This window comes from Carcharhinus amblyrhynchos, chromosome 9 (genome assembly GCF_965287045.1).
Source record: "Carcharhinus amblyrhynchos chromosome 9, sCarAmb.v2.hapA, whole genome shotgun sequence".
In the NCBI taxonomy this organism is placed as follows: Eukaryota; Metazoa; Chordata; class Chondrichthyes; order Carcharhiniformes; family Carcharhinidae; genus Carcharhinus; species Carcharhinus amblyrhynchos.
In genome coordinates this window covers 58,476,380-58,495,062 of record NC_137332.1, presented here as the reverse complement: position 1 = coordinate 58,495,062, position 18,683 = coordinate 58,476,380, and the positions used below count along the sequence as shown (strand labels likewise).

General features: G+C 41.6%; 1 protein-coding gene across 1 annotated transcript; it reads right to left on the bottom strand.

Annotated features, from left to right (window-relative positions):
- Positions 1-4,412: 4,412 nt before the first annotated feature.
- On the bottom strand, positions 4,413-13,869 carry LOC145347845 (14 kDa phosphohistidine phosphatase). Its single transcript, XM_080195754.1, has 3 exons — positions 13,654-13,869; positions 8,150-8,274; positions 4,413-4,714 (listed from the first exon to the last, which is right to left on the bottom strand). The coding sequence occupies exons 1-3, from the start codon at positions 13,790-13,792 to the stop codon at positions 4,622-4,624; spliced, it is 357 nt and encodes a 118-aa protein (XP_080051880.1). The 5' UTR covers positions 13,793-13,869; the 3' UTR covers positions 4,413-4,621.
- Between the last annotated feature and the right edge of the window lie 4,814 nt (positions 13,870-18,683).

Here is an 18,683-nt window from a genome sequence, read left to right as displayed (position 1 = left end):
GTGTGGGTTTAAATCCTCCTTTCCTATTTAAGTTGATGCTGAATTTCATCATTTTGAAGTGAACTCTTATTTCCTTCCACCTCCTGCTTATTTCTTCCATCACTGATAGGTGAGTGTGAGGAGCAGAGTACTGCAGAGAGGGTGGGGACCTGTGCTTGATTAATGTGGTGTTTTGGCTTTCCATTGGTATTGTCCATTTAAACTGAATTGATTGGTTGGATACAGACATGCCTGCAATGGGCAGAGGCAGAGACAGAGTGCTGGGTACACATTACGAGGCACATGTATGGATTTACAAGTCCATAAATCTGGTTACCTCCTTTGTGTGTGCTATGAATTCAAGTGTGCAGAACCTGGAAGTTAAAAAGGGATCATATTCGATTCACTACTTTTCCCTCTCAAATTCACAGATTTGTAGATCTATAGATGTTTATAGCACAGGAGGCCATTGATCCCAACGTGTCCATGCTGGTTAACAAAGATCTGACTATACTGTAACTTTTAGTTTGATGGCGGCATCCAGTCAATATTAATCATGTTGCTAATGCATATTACCAGCATGTAACAGCTTACTTCATCTATTGCTCAAATGTTTTGAGATACCTTGGCCTTCCACTGTAACCTGAAGAAGACTGGACACTTTACAGGGCCAAAAGCGACAGCAATGCACAGCAGGCAATAATCTGATCAGGGTAGCCATTAACCCACAGGATCTTTTCCAAGCACCTTATTTCAATATCAAACTTGCATTTGTGAGCAAATGGTTCAAGCTTTATGTACAAGATTGCCAATAACATCAAACTTATAACACATAGAAGTGTAAGAATCTCATTGCATGTATTAACCAGTGACGGTAAGCTTGTAGTAGGGAACACTCAGCACCCCCCTGGCTGATTTATCAATTAATACATCAAGACAAGGGGAGTTAATTTGATTGCTCCATTTCAACGGTGAATTTGAGCACAGATGGAGCCCATTAAGACATATAAGGAAATGATTACATGCAGCTGCAGATTTAATCTAGCAAATGTATCCACATATCAGAAATATGCCAGGGTAGAAAGTTCAGTGTCATTCTATCAAACACATTTCTCATGGAACTCAATGAAGATGTTTGTGAGAGCTAGGCACAGAGTGGATTCCATGGCAACACCATCTATTTAAGTATATATGGTGTTATTAAAACTGAATTTAACTGCGCAAGTGCCAAGTTCATAAGTTCAGTGAGTAACTGATTCAGGCACTGGTGGTGAGTCTAGATCACCATGATATAGTGCTGTAGCATAATTATGGGATTTCCTTAAGTGAAACATTGACTAGGCTAACAATGTCAAATGAGCACACAACACAGCATTGTCATTGATATGCAAGTCCTGTATGGTCTTCGCAATAGTGAAGGAGTCGTGTATTGTGTAGCTGGAAAAGTTACTCAAAACCGATTGTAACAATTCATTCAACAATTCGGCCCTTCCAAATAAATGATGAATACTAAAATTTATTTAGATGTAAATCTATTGAAATTGTATGAGAACCCCTATTAATCTCTCCTGGAAGATGAGTGGCTAGCCTGCGACGTACAAGAGTTAGTCATTAGTACATTACTGACAACGCTGGTGACTATGAAGTTATCACTAATAAAGCACTGACTATCTTACTTGAACAACATTTACAACCATCCTTCTTCAGGATTCTTGACCGGATATCTTGGTCATTTCATGATCCCTCTCTTATCTGTGCTCTATGCTTTAATTTTAGTAACTATAAAACTTTAAAGGCTCTCAAAAAGCAAATACATTTGTTAAAACTGATTTGAGCAAAAAGGATATTTCCAAAAGCAGCATTACACATTAAATATCACTGATCTCTTTCATTAGGTTAAGAGAAGCTCACCATGAACAATAAATCTGTAGGAAATCCATTTTCAGAATAAATAAGACACAACTTTCATAGCATCTTGAACAAAGTCCCGTTTCCTTGATGTCTTGAAAAGCAGACCTCTGGGGCCAAAGAACCACCAAAATAATTCAAAGTATACAATCAACTGATTGCTGATAAAGGGAAATTGAAGTTGATATGAGCAGACTTGGACATAAATATGTCCACTTATCAGAAAATCAATAACCCAAATCTGAAATGTTTGAAAACTTTAAGAATCAACCTTGTCAAAAACCCATATCCAAGGCTGGTTTGTCATTTTAAAAACTCTTGTCTCAGTGGGGTGCTCACATCAGCTCCCAACACTTTCTTAAGAAGAGCTACACGGGCTACAACCGACCCAGTTTTGAACCAAATAGTTGACGTAAAAATGTGAGTATCAGAAGTTTTTTTCAAGTATTAAACTTTTCAAGTATTATCCTTTTCAAGTATTAAACTATATATTTCCTTTGCCAGTTTTCCAGGCAATACAGATCAATAGTCTTTTTCAATCAGCTAAAGATCAACTAAACCAGTGCTTGTTGACCAATCAAGAACACATCAGAAGCCACCTAAGGAGACAAGTGTGGGAATTGAGGTGAGTCAGCTGTTAATGCAGAGTGCATTCAATGGGACAACCTACATCTTCCACGGTGCGTTTACGTGTAGTGTTCACATTACTCAGGCATGTCCCTGGGACAAATTTACTCAGAAAAACAATCGTGAAACTGTTAATTCAAACCACTCTTTACCCAATCTATTTATATCTCTACTCATGAGGTTCTGTTATACTTTGAACAGACTAATAACTGGATTCTTTTTCAGATGATTGAGTGTTGGCTGGCCTTCATTACCTCCAAAATGCTTGTAAACTTTATTTCAAAAGATGGAATTTGAGTTTGTCTCGTCTCTGGTCTCCAGTTATATTCTTAGCCTGGGATTTCCCGAAACTTTGCGGGCAGGAAGGGAAAATTTGGACAGGCAGCCAAAAGACAGGACCAGAACTCTGTGGCCCTTCATGCCCTGCCACCACATTCCTCAACATCCCCCTCACTGCCAGGCTGTATGAGGCAGCAGAGGTGGTCCCTTGACCTCCCCCTCACTGCGAGGCTGCATTAGGCACCAGAGGTGGTCCCTCAACCTCCCCCTCACTGTTACTGTGTGAGGCAATGGAGTAGTTCCTCAATGTTCCTTATAAACCAGGCTGCACGAGGCATATGTGGTCCCTCAACGTCCCCTCACTGTCGGGCAAAGCGAGGCACTGGAATAAAAATTCCGAGTAGGCTATTCGGCTTCTTGAGCCTCCAACGGCATTGAATAACATCATGGCAGATCTGATTAAGGCCTTAACTTCACTGGAGCATAGTATTGTGGTAAAATGAAGGGAGTTATACACAAGGCACTGTTTTCTTAATCAGCAACTCTGAAATAGAAAACATTGCAAAACAAAAACCCAACTGGTATCCGTTACACAAGTTCTCGTGAACACCTTCTAGTATAAAACACTGTTATTTGAATAATGCTTTCTGCGAAGTTTCTTGACAACAGTATATCTTCCACCACATTTTCAGTATGAGCAGTTCCCTCAGAAACCTCTGGCGAACTATCCTGAGTGATAATGTGAACAACCTATTTCACCCGCTGCAGAATCTGTTGTAAACCACAAAACTCTGGTGGTGAAGTTGAAAACAGATACTGGTTTTTGCTAAAGATATGGTTTAACTGACAAAGCCCTTCTGATATCAATCTTGAAATTTTATTAAAAGAGATGCAAAATAAAGATCATCTTTTCGTGCAGCACTCTGTCCTTTAACCTCATCAAATGTATTTAAGGTGCTGGGTTGCTCATGTAAATTCCATTTCCTTCAGAAACTGCAGCAGAAATGTTTATGATAAGCAGCGTGTACACAGTAGGCTGTTCACTGTCTCTCACCACTTCAACTAGGTCCCACCCTAGGCAATAAGCCTTTTTTTTTGCTCTTTCAAGCCGTTGTCATCATTCGCAGCTTCCTGAGCTGCAAACAAAGTTTAAAATGGATTACAAACACAAAACATTACAGATACTAGAAATCTGAAGTACAAACAAAAAATGTTGGAAATATTCAGCAGGTCTGGGTGCTTCTGGGAAGAGAGAAATAGTTCGCCTTTCAGATCAGTGATCTTTCACCAGCATTGATGAGTATTTCCAGCATTTTCTATTTTTATTCAAAACTATGAATACCATGGTAATACTGTGGTTCTCCAACCAATATCACCCTCGTTTAATAGAGTAAAAATTTAAAGAATAAAACATCCATGGGACACTTTGACCAGTTTTTATCATGTCTGAATTCAGGCATCCTTTAAAAAAAAACACTATTTTGAAAGGATATGTGTAAATGCAGATTCTGTGATCACCAGCACAAAAATGCATGACAACAAATTTTTATAGAAATAAAATCAATTATTTTACAGCCCAGCGCAATGTACTGATAAATTACCACACAACACATTCAGAGCAAACTCATAACATATAGTTTATTGGGTAACATATCTCACAGGTACTGTTTAACACCATAATCTTTAAAGTCCCATGGCACTGCCTTAGCTCAACTGAATGACATAAGTGAACCAGTTTCATCCAATAACACTGGAACCGTTTCAACAAAAGAAAGTGAAAATAGTTTTACAACAATTTTGCTGAAGACGAGTTTCCAGTGACTCGTTTTCACTTGGTGTCATCCGACCAGGTAATTTCATAGTCTTTGTATACAGACTTCAGCTTTTCCACAGAAATGGAGTGATCCGCCTTCCCAAAACCCTGAAGACAAACAGGAAATTATCAATGATATTTACTCTAGCTATGCATTACAGTCTTCGCAGGATACATTAAGCCAGGATTTCTGCCCTTGCAATATCATTAATGTTGATAATGACAGACATTGAGTGAGGACACAGTCTCCTCTGCAGTGGGGAGTCAAAAAGCTGACAAGGGACTACTTTGTGGAACATCTCTGCTCAGTATGCAAACATGAGCCTGACCTTTGAGTTGCTTGCCATTTAATTCACCATCTTACTCCTATGCTCACATTTCTGTCCTCAGTCTGCTATCAAGTTTCAGTGAAACCCAACACAATTTGAGGAACAACACCTCTAGGTCATGAACTCTGATCTCTATTTTGGTTTCTCTTTTATCATTTGCTGGTCTGTATTTTGTTTTCTTGTGTTTGCTTTTAGACAGTGTTGTTCATTATTCTGACATTAATACGTAGACTGATGCTTGTTTCTTTACTACAACCATTACTATTCCCTTTGCCTCTTGTTCCTTGACATTTTTGTTATTTAATCTCTCTTGCCCTCTACCCTATCCTAGAAATTTCCTTTTATTCTTCTACCTCTCTCCTTTCAACAGCATAAATCCCATCACATTTCTACTTCCCTTCAATTCAGATTTCAACTCAAAACTTTTAACTCTTCCTCTTGCTTCTCAGTCTTTTAGCTAAGATCAAGCACGGTCGGATCAAGCCCAAGATGGGGTGCTATGCCTTATCTTGTCAGCTTGGATCTTGTTTGTCTCTCTTATGGGAACCATAAATTGGATTCAATTGGAATTTGAATTTGGTTTTGGAGCAAGCAAGGAATGGGTTTGCCCAGTCCACTCTGAGCATTGGCTTTGCAATATTAAGAATGGAGTAAAAAATTTAAAAATTCTTTCCCTCTCCAGGTACTGCCTGACCTGCTGAGCATTTCCAGTACTTTGTTTTCATTTTGGGTTTCCAGTATCTAAAATATATTGTTTTGGTTAACGTACTCCAGAGTCAGTCTGCTTTCAGTAGAACATGGAGAAAAAATAAAAACGTCAAAACCTTGGAAACTTGATCCCAGCAGTTAATGATGGTGGAAATATACATTTCATTGGCAGATTTAACTTTAAAAATGTTTTGAGTTGCTTCACAGAGGTGTTTTCAATTCCACAGCTCTAAGATGATCGAAGTCGATCATGCAGCCATTTGTAGCCACACGTACAAAGCTAGTCATCACTTCCAACTGACAGAGTTATTATCTACTGCAGCATTCATGCTGCGTAGGAACCAAAAGGCCCATTCATTGCAACAATGAAACCGCCAATGTGCTAAAACCAAGGAGCCAAGTGGAAATGCAAGTTGTAAAATTTGGCAGCCTCAGGCAACTGAAAATTCAATCCCCCCGCCCCCGAGAATCTGACTGTGACAAAGGTGAGACCCACTTTTGGTAACGGTTGACATCTATTTTAAATATAGCCAAATCAATTCTTAGCATTGAATACATAATCTTGGTCATGACTTGGGGAAAGGAAAGTGTCAATGCAACAGCATGCCAATATTTTCATCATACGGAGAATATGTTCAATATCAAGTCAACCAGTGACAGTCTTGCTTGTGACAGACAACTCAAAACCAACACTGGCAGGGGAGTGCAAGGAGTTGGTCTGACTCTCAACTAACAAAAGGATTGGGTGTGGTAGAAGTTTGGTGAAGGAGAATCCCAGCAAGCTGGCAGCTGTTCAAGCACCATTTGTGTAAACTATCCAGCACACACATTCCTAACATAATCATAGAAACCCTACAGTGCAGAAATAGGCCATTTGGTCCATCAAGTCTGCACCGACCACAATCCCACCCAGGCCCTACCCCATATCCACTCACTAATCCCTCTAATCAACACATCTCAGGATACTAAGGGACAATTTTAGCATGGCCAATCAACCTAAGTAGGACATCTTTGGACTGTGGGAGGAAACTGCAGCACCCAGAGGAAATCCACACAGACATGAGGAGAATGTGCAAACTCCACACAGACAATGACCCAAGCCAGGAATCGAACCAGGTTCCTCGAGCTGTGAAGCAGCAGTGCTAACCACTATGCTACCATGCCACGTAAGGCAAAGAGAATCATCTGGGTGCAGTACAAGGTTAAGGGCTACATGTCACAAATGATACAGCATCATAAACAGGGTGCACTGCTCATCAAGCCTAGCATTTATCTGTCATTGGATAAGAACGAGCAGAGCAAAAGATGGGTCCAGATGTAAAGTTTATTTATGAGTCTCAAATAAAGCTTACATTAACACTGCAATGAAGTTACTGTGAAATTCCCTTAGTCGCCACACTTTGTCGCCCGTTCAGGTCAATGCACTAATCAGCACGGCTTTCAGACTGCAGAAACCAGAGCTTCTGGAGGAAACCCACACAGACACGGGGAGAGCGTGCAAACTTCACACAGACAGTGACCCAAGCTGGGAAATGAACTAGGGTCCCTGGCACTGTGAGGCAGCAGTGCTAACCACTGTGCCACCGTGCCATGTGAAGCTTATAAGAAGATCTAGATGGAGTGAGAGACTAGGTGTGTGCCATCTAGTTTCTCATCATTGTCTGTCTCCATGTGAAGACTTTTGGAAGGTGCAATCTAAAAATGCACAGATGGTAATTATTCCCTAAGAACCTGGAGCAGAGCTATATTGTGTGGGACAAAAATAATTACAGCTTGAAGTTCCAAATAGCATGTTTTGAGAAGCATTTCGTTTGTAACAGAGGGCATTGTTGTGCTGCAGCTCTGTTTCTACCTGTGGTCCACACAAAAGGTGTCAAGCTGCTTCTGTGAAAGACAATCCTGGCCTCTGAGCCAGGCCCTCCCTTCAGATAAATGTGACATCGATCATACCTACCAACAAATTCAACTTGGGAATCCTGTGAATGCAGGGATTGACCTGGGCATTATTCTTCATATATCAGCTGCACTGATAGAATATTAACTGTATGGTTCCTATAAGCCTCAGCATTCTTTGAGGGAACCAACAGAAACACGGCTGGGATTAATGATCCTGCTGGGCTCCTGCAAAGCAGTTACTGTATCAAGCTGTCAATCAGTAATGAGAGCAGTGAAACTAGCGGCCCTGTTGAATAATGCATTTGTATCTCACCAGGAATACCTATGATGTGTGACCTTGGAATATGATGCATAGTTCAACTAATCAGCTCGCATATTGCCAATTATTGGCATAGTTATCTCAATACATTTCTCTAACCTGAATACCTACATACTATTTCGGCCAAAGAGTAAATTGGCAATGTGCAAAAAAGCAGGCAGAAACTGTTCACTCTCTTGTTCTTACTTCCCTGTAAATCATTCATACTATATGGATTTTTTGAAATGCAACATTATTTTCAAGGCTTAGGTGATTTTGCATCGTGCTTTAGGTTTGCCATAGGTTACTCACTGTGGAAAGACCGAATACTCGAATTTTTTTCTGCTTGCTGTTATGATCAATCTTTCCACCTCCCAGACACTTGCATTCTAGTTCCAGTTTTTCCATTTCCGGAGACAGCTTTTCAAAGATGTGATCTGCAGCAAGATAAGAGGAAGCTTCATAATCCACCCCAAGGCCATCATTCCATCAAACCTACTTGCTCATTTTATAGATTTAAATTATCTAACCCAAAATATTCCTAAATCTAAGTAATGCAGGAGCGATACCCAAAGCATGCTTCTGTAAAATTGTGAGAGTTTCATAAATACCTTGGGGTGAAAAGGCAATTTCTGCACCAGCACATGCCCAGGAGCACATATGACAGAACAGTGCAATGTCAGCTCACGGCTCTTCAGTTATTATTTAGTTGTGCAATTCACAATATCATTCTGTATGTGTACTGGTAAAATTGAAGTAAAATTATTACTCTTAGTTCTTAAAGCGCAACATCGAGGATTTAATTCACTTGTTTAACTCGTTTTTTCCCTTGTGGTTCACAGAACTCCAACCTCCCTCGCTCTTCTTTCTGCATTCCAATAATTGTGTTTACTCATCAACCCTATTCATTTTCTCCTGATGATTCCCAATTCGTTAACACTCCATCTCATAACACAATGATGATCGCCAAAGCTTGATTTCTTCAATGAGCAGTGAAAGATGCAGTTCCTCCCCTTAACTAAACCAATAAACACATCTAATGTTGAACAAGTAACTAAAGATACTGTTTGTACGAAGTATGCAAAATAATTTCCAAAAGCTTATTATTCTCATCTAAAAGTCAAACAACAAAGTCACCTTCCATACATTATGCCTCAACATAGTAATCTTGGATTGTAAATAGTAAATTCGCTTCTCAATAGACCAATATCTTCATGCACAGGTTCGAACAAGGCCTCTTCACCGCACAAGATCTTCAACTGATGCTATACACTAGATACATCAATTACATTTTTTTCCTTTGGAGTCATAGTGAACAAACAACTATATGACGACATCAACAAGTTCCATCCCACCATCAGACTCACCATGGACTACTCTCTGGAATCGGCTGCATTCTTGGAAACGCGCATCTCCGTCAAGGATGGTCACCTCAGCACTTCACTGTACCGCAAGCCTATGGATAATTTCACGATGCTCCACTTCTCCAGCTTCCACCCTAAACACGTTAAAGAAGGCATTCCCTACGGACAAGCCCTCTGTATACACAGGATCTGCTCAGATGAGAAGGATCACAACAGACACCTCCAGATGCTGAAAGGTGCCCTCATAAGAACAGAATATGGCGCTCGACGCATTGATTGACAGTTCCGACGCGCCACAGCAAAAATTGCACCAACCTCCTTAGAAGACAAACACAGGACATGACGGATAGAGTACCCTTTGTCATCCAGTATTTCCCTGTAGCGGAAAGCTACGACATCTTCTCCGTAGCCTTCAACATGTCATTGATGAAGCCTTCAAACAACTGCACAACCTCAAACAGACCATCGTCTGCAGCAAACTACCCAGCCTTCAGGAGAACAGTGACTATGACACCACACAACCCTGCCACAGCAACCTCTGCATGGCATGCCAGATCATCGACACAGATGCTATCATGTCATGTGAGAACACCATCCACCAGGTACAGAGTACATACACTTGGAACTCGGCCAATGTTGTCTACCTGATACACTGCAGGAAAGGATGACCCGAGGCATGGTACGTTGGGGAGACCATGCAGGTGCTATGACAACGGATGAATGAACACTGTTCGATAATCACTAGGCAAGAGTGTTCTTTTCCTGTTGGGGAATACTTCAGCAGTCACAGGCATTCAGCCTCTGATCTTTGGGTAAGCATTCTCCAAGGCGGCCTTCACGACACACGACAATGCAAAGTCGCTGAGCAAAAACTGATAGCCAAGTTCCGCACACAAGGATGGCATCAAACGGGATCTTGGGTTCATGTCACACTGTCTGTAACCTCCACGACTTGTCTGGGCTTGCAAAATCTCACTAACTGTCCTGCCTGGAGACAATACACATCTCTTTAACCTGTGCTTAACCCTCTCTCCACTCACATGGTCTGTACCTTTAAGATTTGATTACCTATAAAGAGTCGCATTCCAACCATTATTTTGTAAATTCAGTTTGTGTCTTTATATGCCCTGTTTGTGAACAGAACTCCCATTTACCTCATGAAGAAGCAGTGCTCCAAAAGCTGTGGCTTGTACCACCAAATAAACCTGTTGGACTTTGCTGTGTTTACCACAGTGCAACGCCGGTATCCCCACATCACAGTAAAATACTACCATGGAGTCACTGAGTAAACTCCGTCTCCTACAGACTTCCTGACTACACACCAAGAGCTGAACAACATGTGTTCACTTGTAACCAGGGCCCAACTTTTCCTGGCTCCCAACATATGTAAAATATATTGACCTACACTCTTGCGCCTAATGGGAATCACTCAGCAGTAAACAAGGGAGGATGATACTCAAGGGACAACAAGTTTCTGTGTGAGACTGTGTCCTTCCAGAACCTTAGCACTAATATAAATGTGCTTACAAGGAGAAGTAGGTTGAACATGATATTTAGCAGAGGCACTGAGGAAACAGATTTGATACATGCAATCCAAATGCCAAAAATAGGTTTGAGGTTGATGTCTGACAAGTACAGAATGAGAAAACCCTGACCATACCATTCTGATTAGTAACATCTCCAAACAGTTGCCTGCATTAATGACCAGCATTTAGTATTTACTCCTGACAATTTATTCTTAGTGGGAGAATGCTTAATGGGTGCAAAAGAGGAATTTTGTCTGCTGTTAATCAAACTGGTAAACAGCTCTATTAAAACAGCAGACACAGGAATAGCATTCAAATCCAGCTGCATGTTCATCTGCTAATATCATCAGCAGAACCTTCTAGACTTTTACTTCTACTGATACACCACTTCCTTAATAACTCCACACCATATTCTCTCAGTAATTCAGCATTCACTTTGCCACTTAAAAAATAATTCAGGTAAGAGAAAAAAAAGCATAATTTTAAGGGCCAAAGAAACGGTATTTTGTTTAATAACTTAAATATTTTAAAACTTACAAATAGCTGTTGAGTTATTTATTTGCATGTACATGGATGTATGGAGTTCAATCTTTTTCACTATGGCCTGAACATCAAAACATGGCTTCCCATTTGCACATATAAAAAACATTTATTTTGTTTCCTTCTTCAGAGCTCATCCATTCATGAATCAGTAATTCAATTTGACAGAAAAACTTTGAAACTGGGAAATACCAGAGCAGCAGAAATAGCTTAACTGCTTGAGGGGAATTTTCAATGGCAAACTCAAACAGGTTCTCAAGCAAAGTTAACGTTTAAGGAGGGTCATATGAACTCAAAACGTTAACTGTGTTTCTTGCTCCACAGATGCTGTCAGATCTGCTGAGTCAAACCAGCATTTTCTGTTTTTATTTCAGATTATTTCAGCATCTGCAGTATTATAACTTTTAAGTTCTCAGGCAAGTTCCATAGGTTGAGCATGATGGGTCTATACTCACTGAAGCTTTAAAAAGATAATTTTATTGATACATATAAGATTCTGAGGGGGTTTGTTAGGATATAGATGTTGAGAGAACATTTCCCTTTGTGGGAAAGTCTACAACTTGGGAGCCCAGTGATAAAAATAAGAGGTATCCCATTTAAGATGGAAATTAGAAGGATTTGTTTTTCTCTATAAGGATGTTTGGAATTCTATTCCCCAGTAAGCAATGGAGGCAGGGTCATTGAATATATGTAAGCTGAGTTAGACAGTTTTTTGACAAGGGGTCGAGAGTTATGGGGGCAAGCAGGAAAGTGGAGTTAAGGTCACAGTCAGATCTTTTTGAATGATGAAGCTTGAGGGACCAAATGGCCTACTCCTGCTCCTATTTCTTATACATTGCTTAGATTACAAGAGGGGCAGCAGGTTACCAGGAGCAGGTCTGCCAAAAAAACTACCTTCTTCTTACTGGTGAAAGAACTGCAACATCCTTTACTCACCATCCAACCTTACCTAACTCTCTCATGATTCCCCCTCACAACATTGAGATTGTATTCTCTATGAATTAAACCTTCATTCTTCTTAGTGCAAAGAACCATAATAGGGTATTAAAAATGTTGATGCTTAATTTTTTTCCAAGACAACTCGTCCAAAACTCTTGCAAGGGCTATCAAAAGCTGCCACTTCTTGCCATGATGGCCTCACCCTTAGTTTTTTCATCATCTTATCTTGCAACTGCTCCAATTCCACAGTTGATAATGTTATTTTTTTCTTCATATTCAACATTTCGCTCCCAGCAACAGCTCCCTTTCCTCTATTTCTGTAGACAGCCTTCCTAAAGGGTATTGTTTCAATACCCGGATCGATTCAAATACCTCAGTTATGGTACCAATGTATAATATTGATTGGGCTAAACAACTCTTCCCTCACTAATAGTCAATATCACAAATGAATTCCACCAGGGTATCTCATTTGTTGAGGAGAGGCTGAATAAACTAGGCTTGTACTCGTTAGAGTTTAGAAGAATGAGGGGAGATCTCATTGAGACGTATAAGATGATGAATGGGATGGATAGGATAGAGGTGGAAAGACTCTTCCCGCTCAAAAAAGACAGTAGGACTAGGGGGCACAGCCTCAAGATAAAGGGGGGGCGGTTCAGAACGGAGTTGAGGAGGAACTTCTTCACTCAAAGGGTGGTGAATCTCTGGAATTCTCTGCCCGTTGAAGTGGTGGAGGCTGCCTCGCTAAATATTTTTAAGAAGCGGGTTGATGGGTTTTTGATAAGAGAGGGGATTAAGGGTTATGGGGAGAGGGCGGGAAAGTGGAACTGAGCCACGACAGATCAGCCATGATCTTATTGAATGGCGGGGCAGGCTCGAAGGGCCAGATGGCCTACTCCTGCTCCTATTTCTTATGTTCTTATGTTCTTATATTGAGAAATTACAGGTTTGTTCCCCGTTACTCTTATCAGTGGGAAAAACTGGGGGATTTCCTATTGTGGGCTGTCAGTAGGAAGGATTCCCTGCATAGGTGCGAATAACCACATCAGACCTGTAGCCTCTGTTTTATTGTCTCTTCCCATTCCACTTAAATTTTCTCAACCATAATAATATTCTGTGGAGGAGGGGGAGGGGGTCGGGGTCACTGAGGGGACTTCTTTAAGTCTTGTGAAAACACCTGGGTATATTTATAAATAGGGTATTTAATTTTTGGTTCTGCCTTGTCCTCATCAGCCCTGAACACAGATGGCTTGGGTTTAGCAGCCAGTTTGAAACTCTGGACCCTGGACATGGAAGCTGTGTAATTCTGTATCTGGTGACCAGACACGGTGAGTCCTCCCTCAACAATGTTTAAAACCATTTCACAGCAGAGTGATTTGTGCTGCTGAGTGGTGGGGTGAGGGGAGACACACACAGAGAGAGGGAGAGACCCCCAGGCCCGGCCACTCACTGTGAAACTCGGCCGCCTTGCTGCCCCTCACGATGTCCTTGTGCTCGGAGCCGCCCTTCTTGCTCACCCTCACCAGGATATATTTGAAAACACCGTCCGGGTCGATCTCCACATCGGGCACGGCCGCCAGTCCCGCCATGGCCCTGCGCTGCGCGGCTGCGACTGCCCGGGACAGCGGCCTGGCGGAGAGGCGGAGGAGGGCCAGGGTGGGGGAGGGGGGAGGTCTGAGGGGGGGGGCGGGGCCTGAGGGGGTGGGGGAGGGGCCACTGAGGGGGGAGGGGGCGGGGGGGCGGAGTCACTGGGGGTCTCGGGGGGGGAGGAGCCACGGGGGGCTGGGGGAAGGCAGGGTCGCTGGGGGGGTGGGGTTAGTTTCTGAGGGGAAGGAGCTGGGCACATGGGGCGGGGCTGAGTGTGGGGGAGGGGGTCAGACTCACTGAGAGGGAGGTATGGGAATCAGACAGGGGGTGGGGCAGCGAGGGAGGGGCGCAGGAGAGTGGGGTCTCACTGAGGGAGGGGGTGGGTACAGAGGGGGGGGCACTATGAGTGGGGCGGGCGTGGAGGGAGCAGGGTGGGCACTATGGGGGTGGCACTGAGGGGGCAGAGGGCACTGAGGGAGTGGGAATTGTGAGGAGAGCTCTGAGGGAGCAGAGTGGGCACTATGAGTGAACACTAAGGGGGCCACAGACTGGTGATGAGACGGCAAGGAGTCAGTCTGACAGGGAGGCATGGCAATAAGGGAGGGGAGTCACTCAGAGAGGGAGGGTAGAACTCATCATGAGGGAGAATCCAGGGGTGACACCCAGTTGAGGAACAGCACTCAGTCAAGTTGGGTGGGGCAGAGGGTACACACACACACACAATCAAAGGACAGCAGCACCCAGACTGGAAAAGTGGTGGGGAGTGGGAGATGGGATATAACCTAAACAGCCAGAGGCAGCATCACCTACACCACAAGTCCGTATGCCAAGCAGCAATAAAGAAAACCCTGGAGCGAGAATAGAGCCGACGTTTCGAGTCACGGTAACCCTTTGTCACTCTGCTGAAGGGTCGTCCAGACTTGCAATATTGGCTCTATTCTCCCTTCACAGATGCTGTCAGACCTGTTGAGATTTTCCAGCATTTTCTGTTTTTGTTTCAGATTCCAGCGTCTGTAATATTTCATTCTTATAAAGAAAACCTTGTTGGAGAGACCTACCCTACTTAGGGGTAACTAGACAGGGCCAACTTGTTTCGTATTGCCTTAGGGTGGGGGCTGAGAGGGATTGCAGCAATATTTTGAACTTCTCTAAAAATGTACCAGAAACAGCAGTAGTTTCAATCCACCTATTATTTGTCTGAATCAGTTTAGGTGTTTTTACTGTAGGAACTCTATAAAACAACTTTACAGCATGATTTTTTTATCTTCTGTGGCTGCTTTCCTCTGTCCGTAAGATTATGTGTAGTTCTTCCATGAACCTTATTGTGAACAGTTTCCTCTCAGGCCACTGCTATTTCTATATTTGAATGAATGCCCTTGTGCCTGCTTCCTTCCGTCCTCCAACTCTTTACTTGCAATTGTTTGAAGATGTTCCAAATTTGTGATTGCATAAGTCAACAGTCAGAATATGGAGGAAGATGCACCTATCCCTTGCAGAATTAGAACATGTGTTCAAAGTAAATAGTATTGCCCACCTCTTGGCATGTCATCCTCCAATTTATTCACTCCTAATTTGGCTATATAGTTTAACAGATTGGAAATTGATTCATACAAACAATGACATCTACAAGAAAGGTTCTATACAACTAATTGTATTTTTCTGATTAACAGGTAGATCTTGCCAATTAAAAAAATTGAAAATGATCAATTAAGCACAGGTTGATTTCATTAAACTTGCACCTATTTTATCAAAGCTTATATGTGTGCACATTGATTTCAGTACAGCATTAAGATATCTTTAAACAAATATTTTCTTTGTCTTTACGAGGACGTTCATTTCTTCAAATAATTTTAATGCCCCTTGTGAGAATTGCAAAACCGTGTTAAACTTGGTTGCTGCAATCTGAAAGTAACATTTCATAGGATCCCTACTGTGCAGAAGGAGGACATTTAGTCCATCGAGTCTACAGCAACAACAATCCCACCCAGGCCCTATCCCATTAACCCTATGTATTTATCTTACTAGTTCCCTGAGACTATGCAATTTAGCATAGTCAATCAACCTAACCCGCACATCTTTGGACTGGGAAGAAACCAGAGCACCCAGAGGAAACCCATGCAGACATGGGGAGAACATGCAAACTCCACACAGACAGTCACCCAAGGCTGCAATCGAACCTATGCCCCTGGCACTGTGAGGCAGCAGTGCTAGCCATTGTGCCACCACGCCACCTGTTTGTGTTAGTGTTGTGTACAACAATTTGAATCTGACAACCAATAGGATTTGTAACTTAATACTTTTATTGTGTTTAACCCAAGTCTTTGACACACACAATATCTTTAAGCAATGGACACAGAAATAAACAATTTTTTTTTTCCCTTTGCAGAAACTTTCAGTGATCTTTTTGATCCTGACTTTACAATTGTAAAGGAAAGTTCAAGAACTTTATAAACTTGTGTTCGTGCACATAGTCCTTGTTAATTTATTATGATGCAATAAGTGTTATTGTAAACAGGGCACCCACCATCCATTTAAATATACATTTACCATTTAAATATGCCACTAATCAACCTAAGCCAATGAACCTATTGACATATTTAACCATAAAGTATCCTGGGATTAACGACTTTAACCACATTAATTCTAGCTACAGTACAAATCCACAAGTCAAAAAATATGGCACAGTACGGTATTGTCTGGTTGGCCATCTTAAGTTGGGCAAAGCAATGCAAAAACAGCTGAAGATATAAAGAACAAAGAGCGAAAAGAATTACAGCACAGGAAAGGACTGTTCAGCCCTCCAAGCCTGTACCGACCATGCTGTCCGACTGAACTAAAACCCCTACCCTTTTGGGGACTATATCCCTCTATTCCCATCCTATTCATGTATTTATCAAGATGCCCCTTAAAAGTCACTACCATATCCGCTTCCACTACCTCCCCCAGCAGTGAGTTTCAGGCACCCACCACCCTCTGTGTAAAAAACTTGCCTCGTACATCTCCTTTAAACCTTGCCCCTCGCACCTTAAACCTATGCCTCCTGGTAATTGACTCTTCCACCCTAGAATAATCAGATATAACTCTGATATTTGTAATGAAAAATTGGGTCTAAAATATTAATTTTCTCTTTCTGAGACTTGCAGAACTTAACACTATTTTCTGTTCTTATCTCATTATTCTAAATCTTAAATTCTAATATTTCACATTTATCTGTGCATATATTCGTAGAACTAAATCTAACTCATCAATGCACAGAATTTCATAGTCCCCAGCAGACATTAACAATCCTGTCAGGGCTCAGCTCAAAGACACTGAACAAGCTTTTAGTTGGTTTTATTCATATAGCATATGTTAAAATAAAGCTGTGCTTTAATCAGATACAAATCCTTGAACCAACAAAATACTGCAATTCAATTCATAAACAGCTTTCAAAAGTATAAAGCAAGTTGTGCATTAGATTCACCAAAAAAAAAGCAAACCTGTTGGTCTGTTCAAGCCAACAGTAACTTGTGTATTTTGGCATTATTTGCTTGGTTACTTATGTTAAAATATGAATGGATTTGAAGAAAATTTAGTGAAGGGATTTTTTTTAGTGTCAGTGACACTAAAAGCTTGTTCCTTTTTGACAAATCAGAAAGGACAGAAGTCGTGCATTTATACAGTGTCTTCCATTATCTCAGGACATCCCAAAGCACTTTGGACCAATGAAATACTAATTCACTAATTTTCTTCAATCCCTTCTCTCTCCAGAAATGTTTTCACCTGCCTTAGGGCATCCAGCTATCTTTTACTTTGAAAAAAAATGCCCTACTTGTGAAAGTTGATAAGCACCTGTTCCACTCTATAGATTTACAAGCAGTCTTTTGGAAATTGAAATTTAACATGTTCAGCATCCAGGCTTCTTCCAGATTGGATTGTGGCTTGCCTTGGGTAAAAAAAAGGCCAGGGAAAAGTCAAATATGAGTTTGATGTGCATTTTTGAAGATCAAAACAACCCAATTCACATCTTGCAAGCCCAAGACAGAAATCTGAGCTTCATTTCTACATATTAACCAACCAAGCAAACTCATTAAACAAGAACATTAATTTAACCAATACTTTACCCATTTTAGTTGTTCTGAAGTCTAGGGCAGCTTGTTGGATCTCCAAAACTGTTCAGTAATGGTTGACAACATGGGGCATAAACATTGGTTTCTCCTTCTAATTACTATCAGAAACCCAAGAATGACAACTTCACTTTTAAATACATTGTGTTACAGGGTGGCATCATTCTATATTTGAAAACACTTTTTAGCGAATCATAGTGACAAAAAGTTTCTGATTTTTTCTGAAGAAAATATATGTCTTCCCAGTGTTGAACATCTTTTTTTGCTGAATCTTGGTGCTGGCCAGTCTTTTTAAGTCCTGTAATTAAAGGAGCAACATAAAGAATCTGTTATCATTATTTGATGACTTTAAATGTGTTCTGATTGACTAAGCATGGTGCACAGTTCCTTCATTAGAGGTAGCCTAACAGGGGTGTCAGCTAATTAGTTGCTTCATTATCAGGTGGGAGACATCAGCAGGGAGCCTTTGGCAGGACTTGCAACAGGCATCCGACTGATCGCGGGTCATCCAGGTCCTTTTTTCTGATGTAATCAGCTTCATGTCAGAAATCAGCATGGGGCTGATTACTACAGGGAAATTCACATTCCCACAGAGGGCCCAGGGCAGTAGTGTCTCTTCCTGTGCTAGGAGAAGTTCCTCTACTAGCGGGGTTTACAACTGCTCCCCACCATTGGGAAACAGGTGTGCTCACCCTGCTAGTAGGGACAGAGGCCATTCAGGCCTGCTGGGATGCCTGGCACTCTGGCAGTGCCTGCTAGACAGAGGCAGTGCCAAGGGGGCACTGGG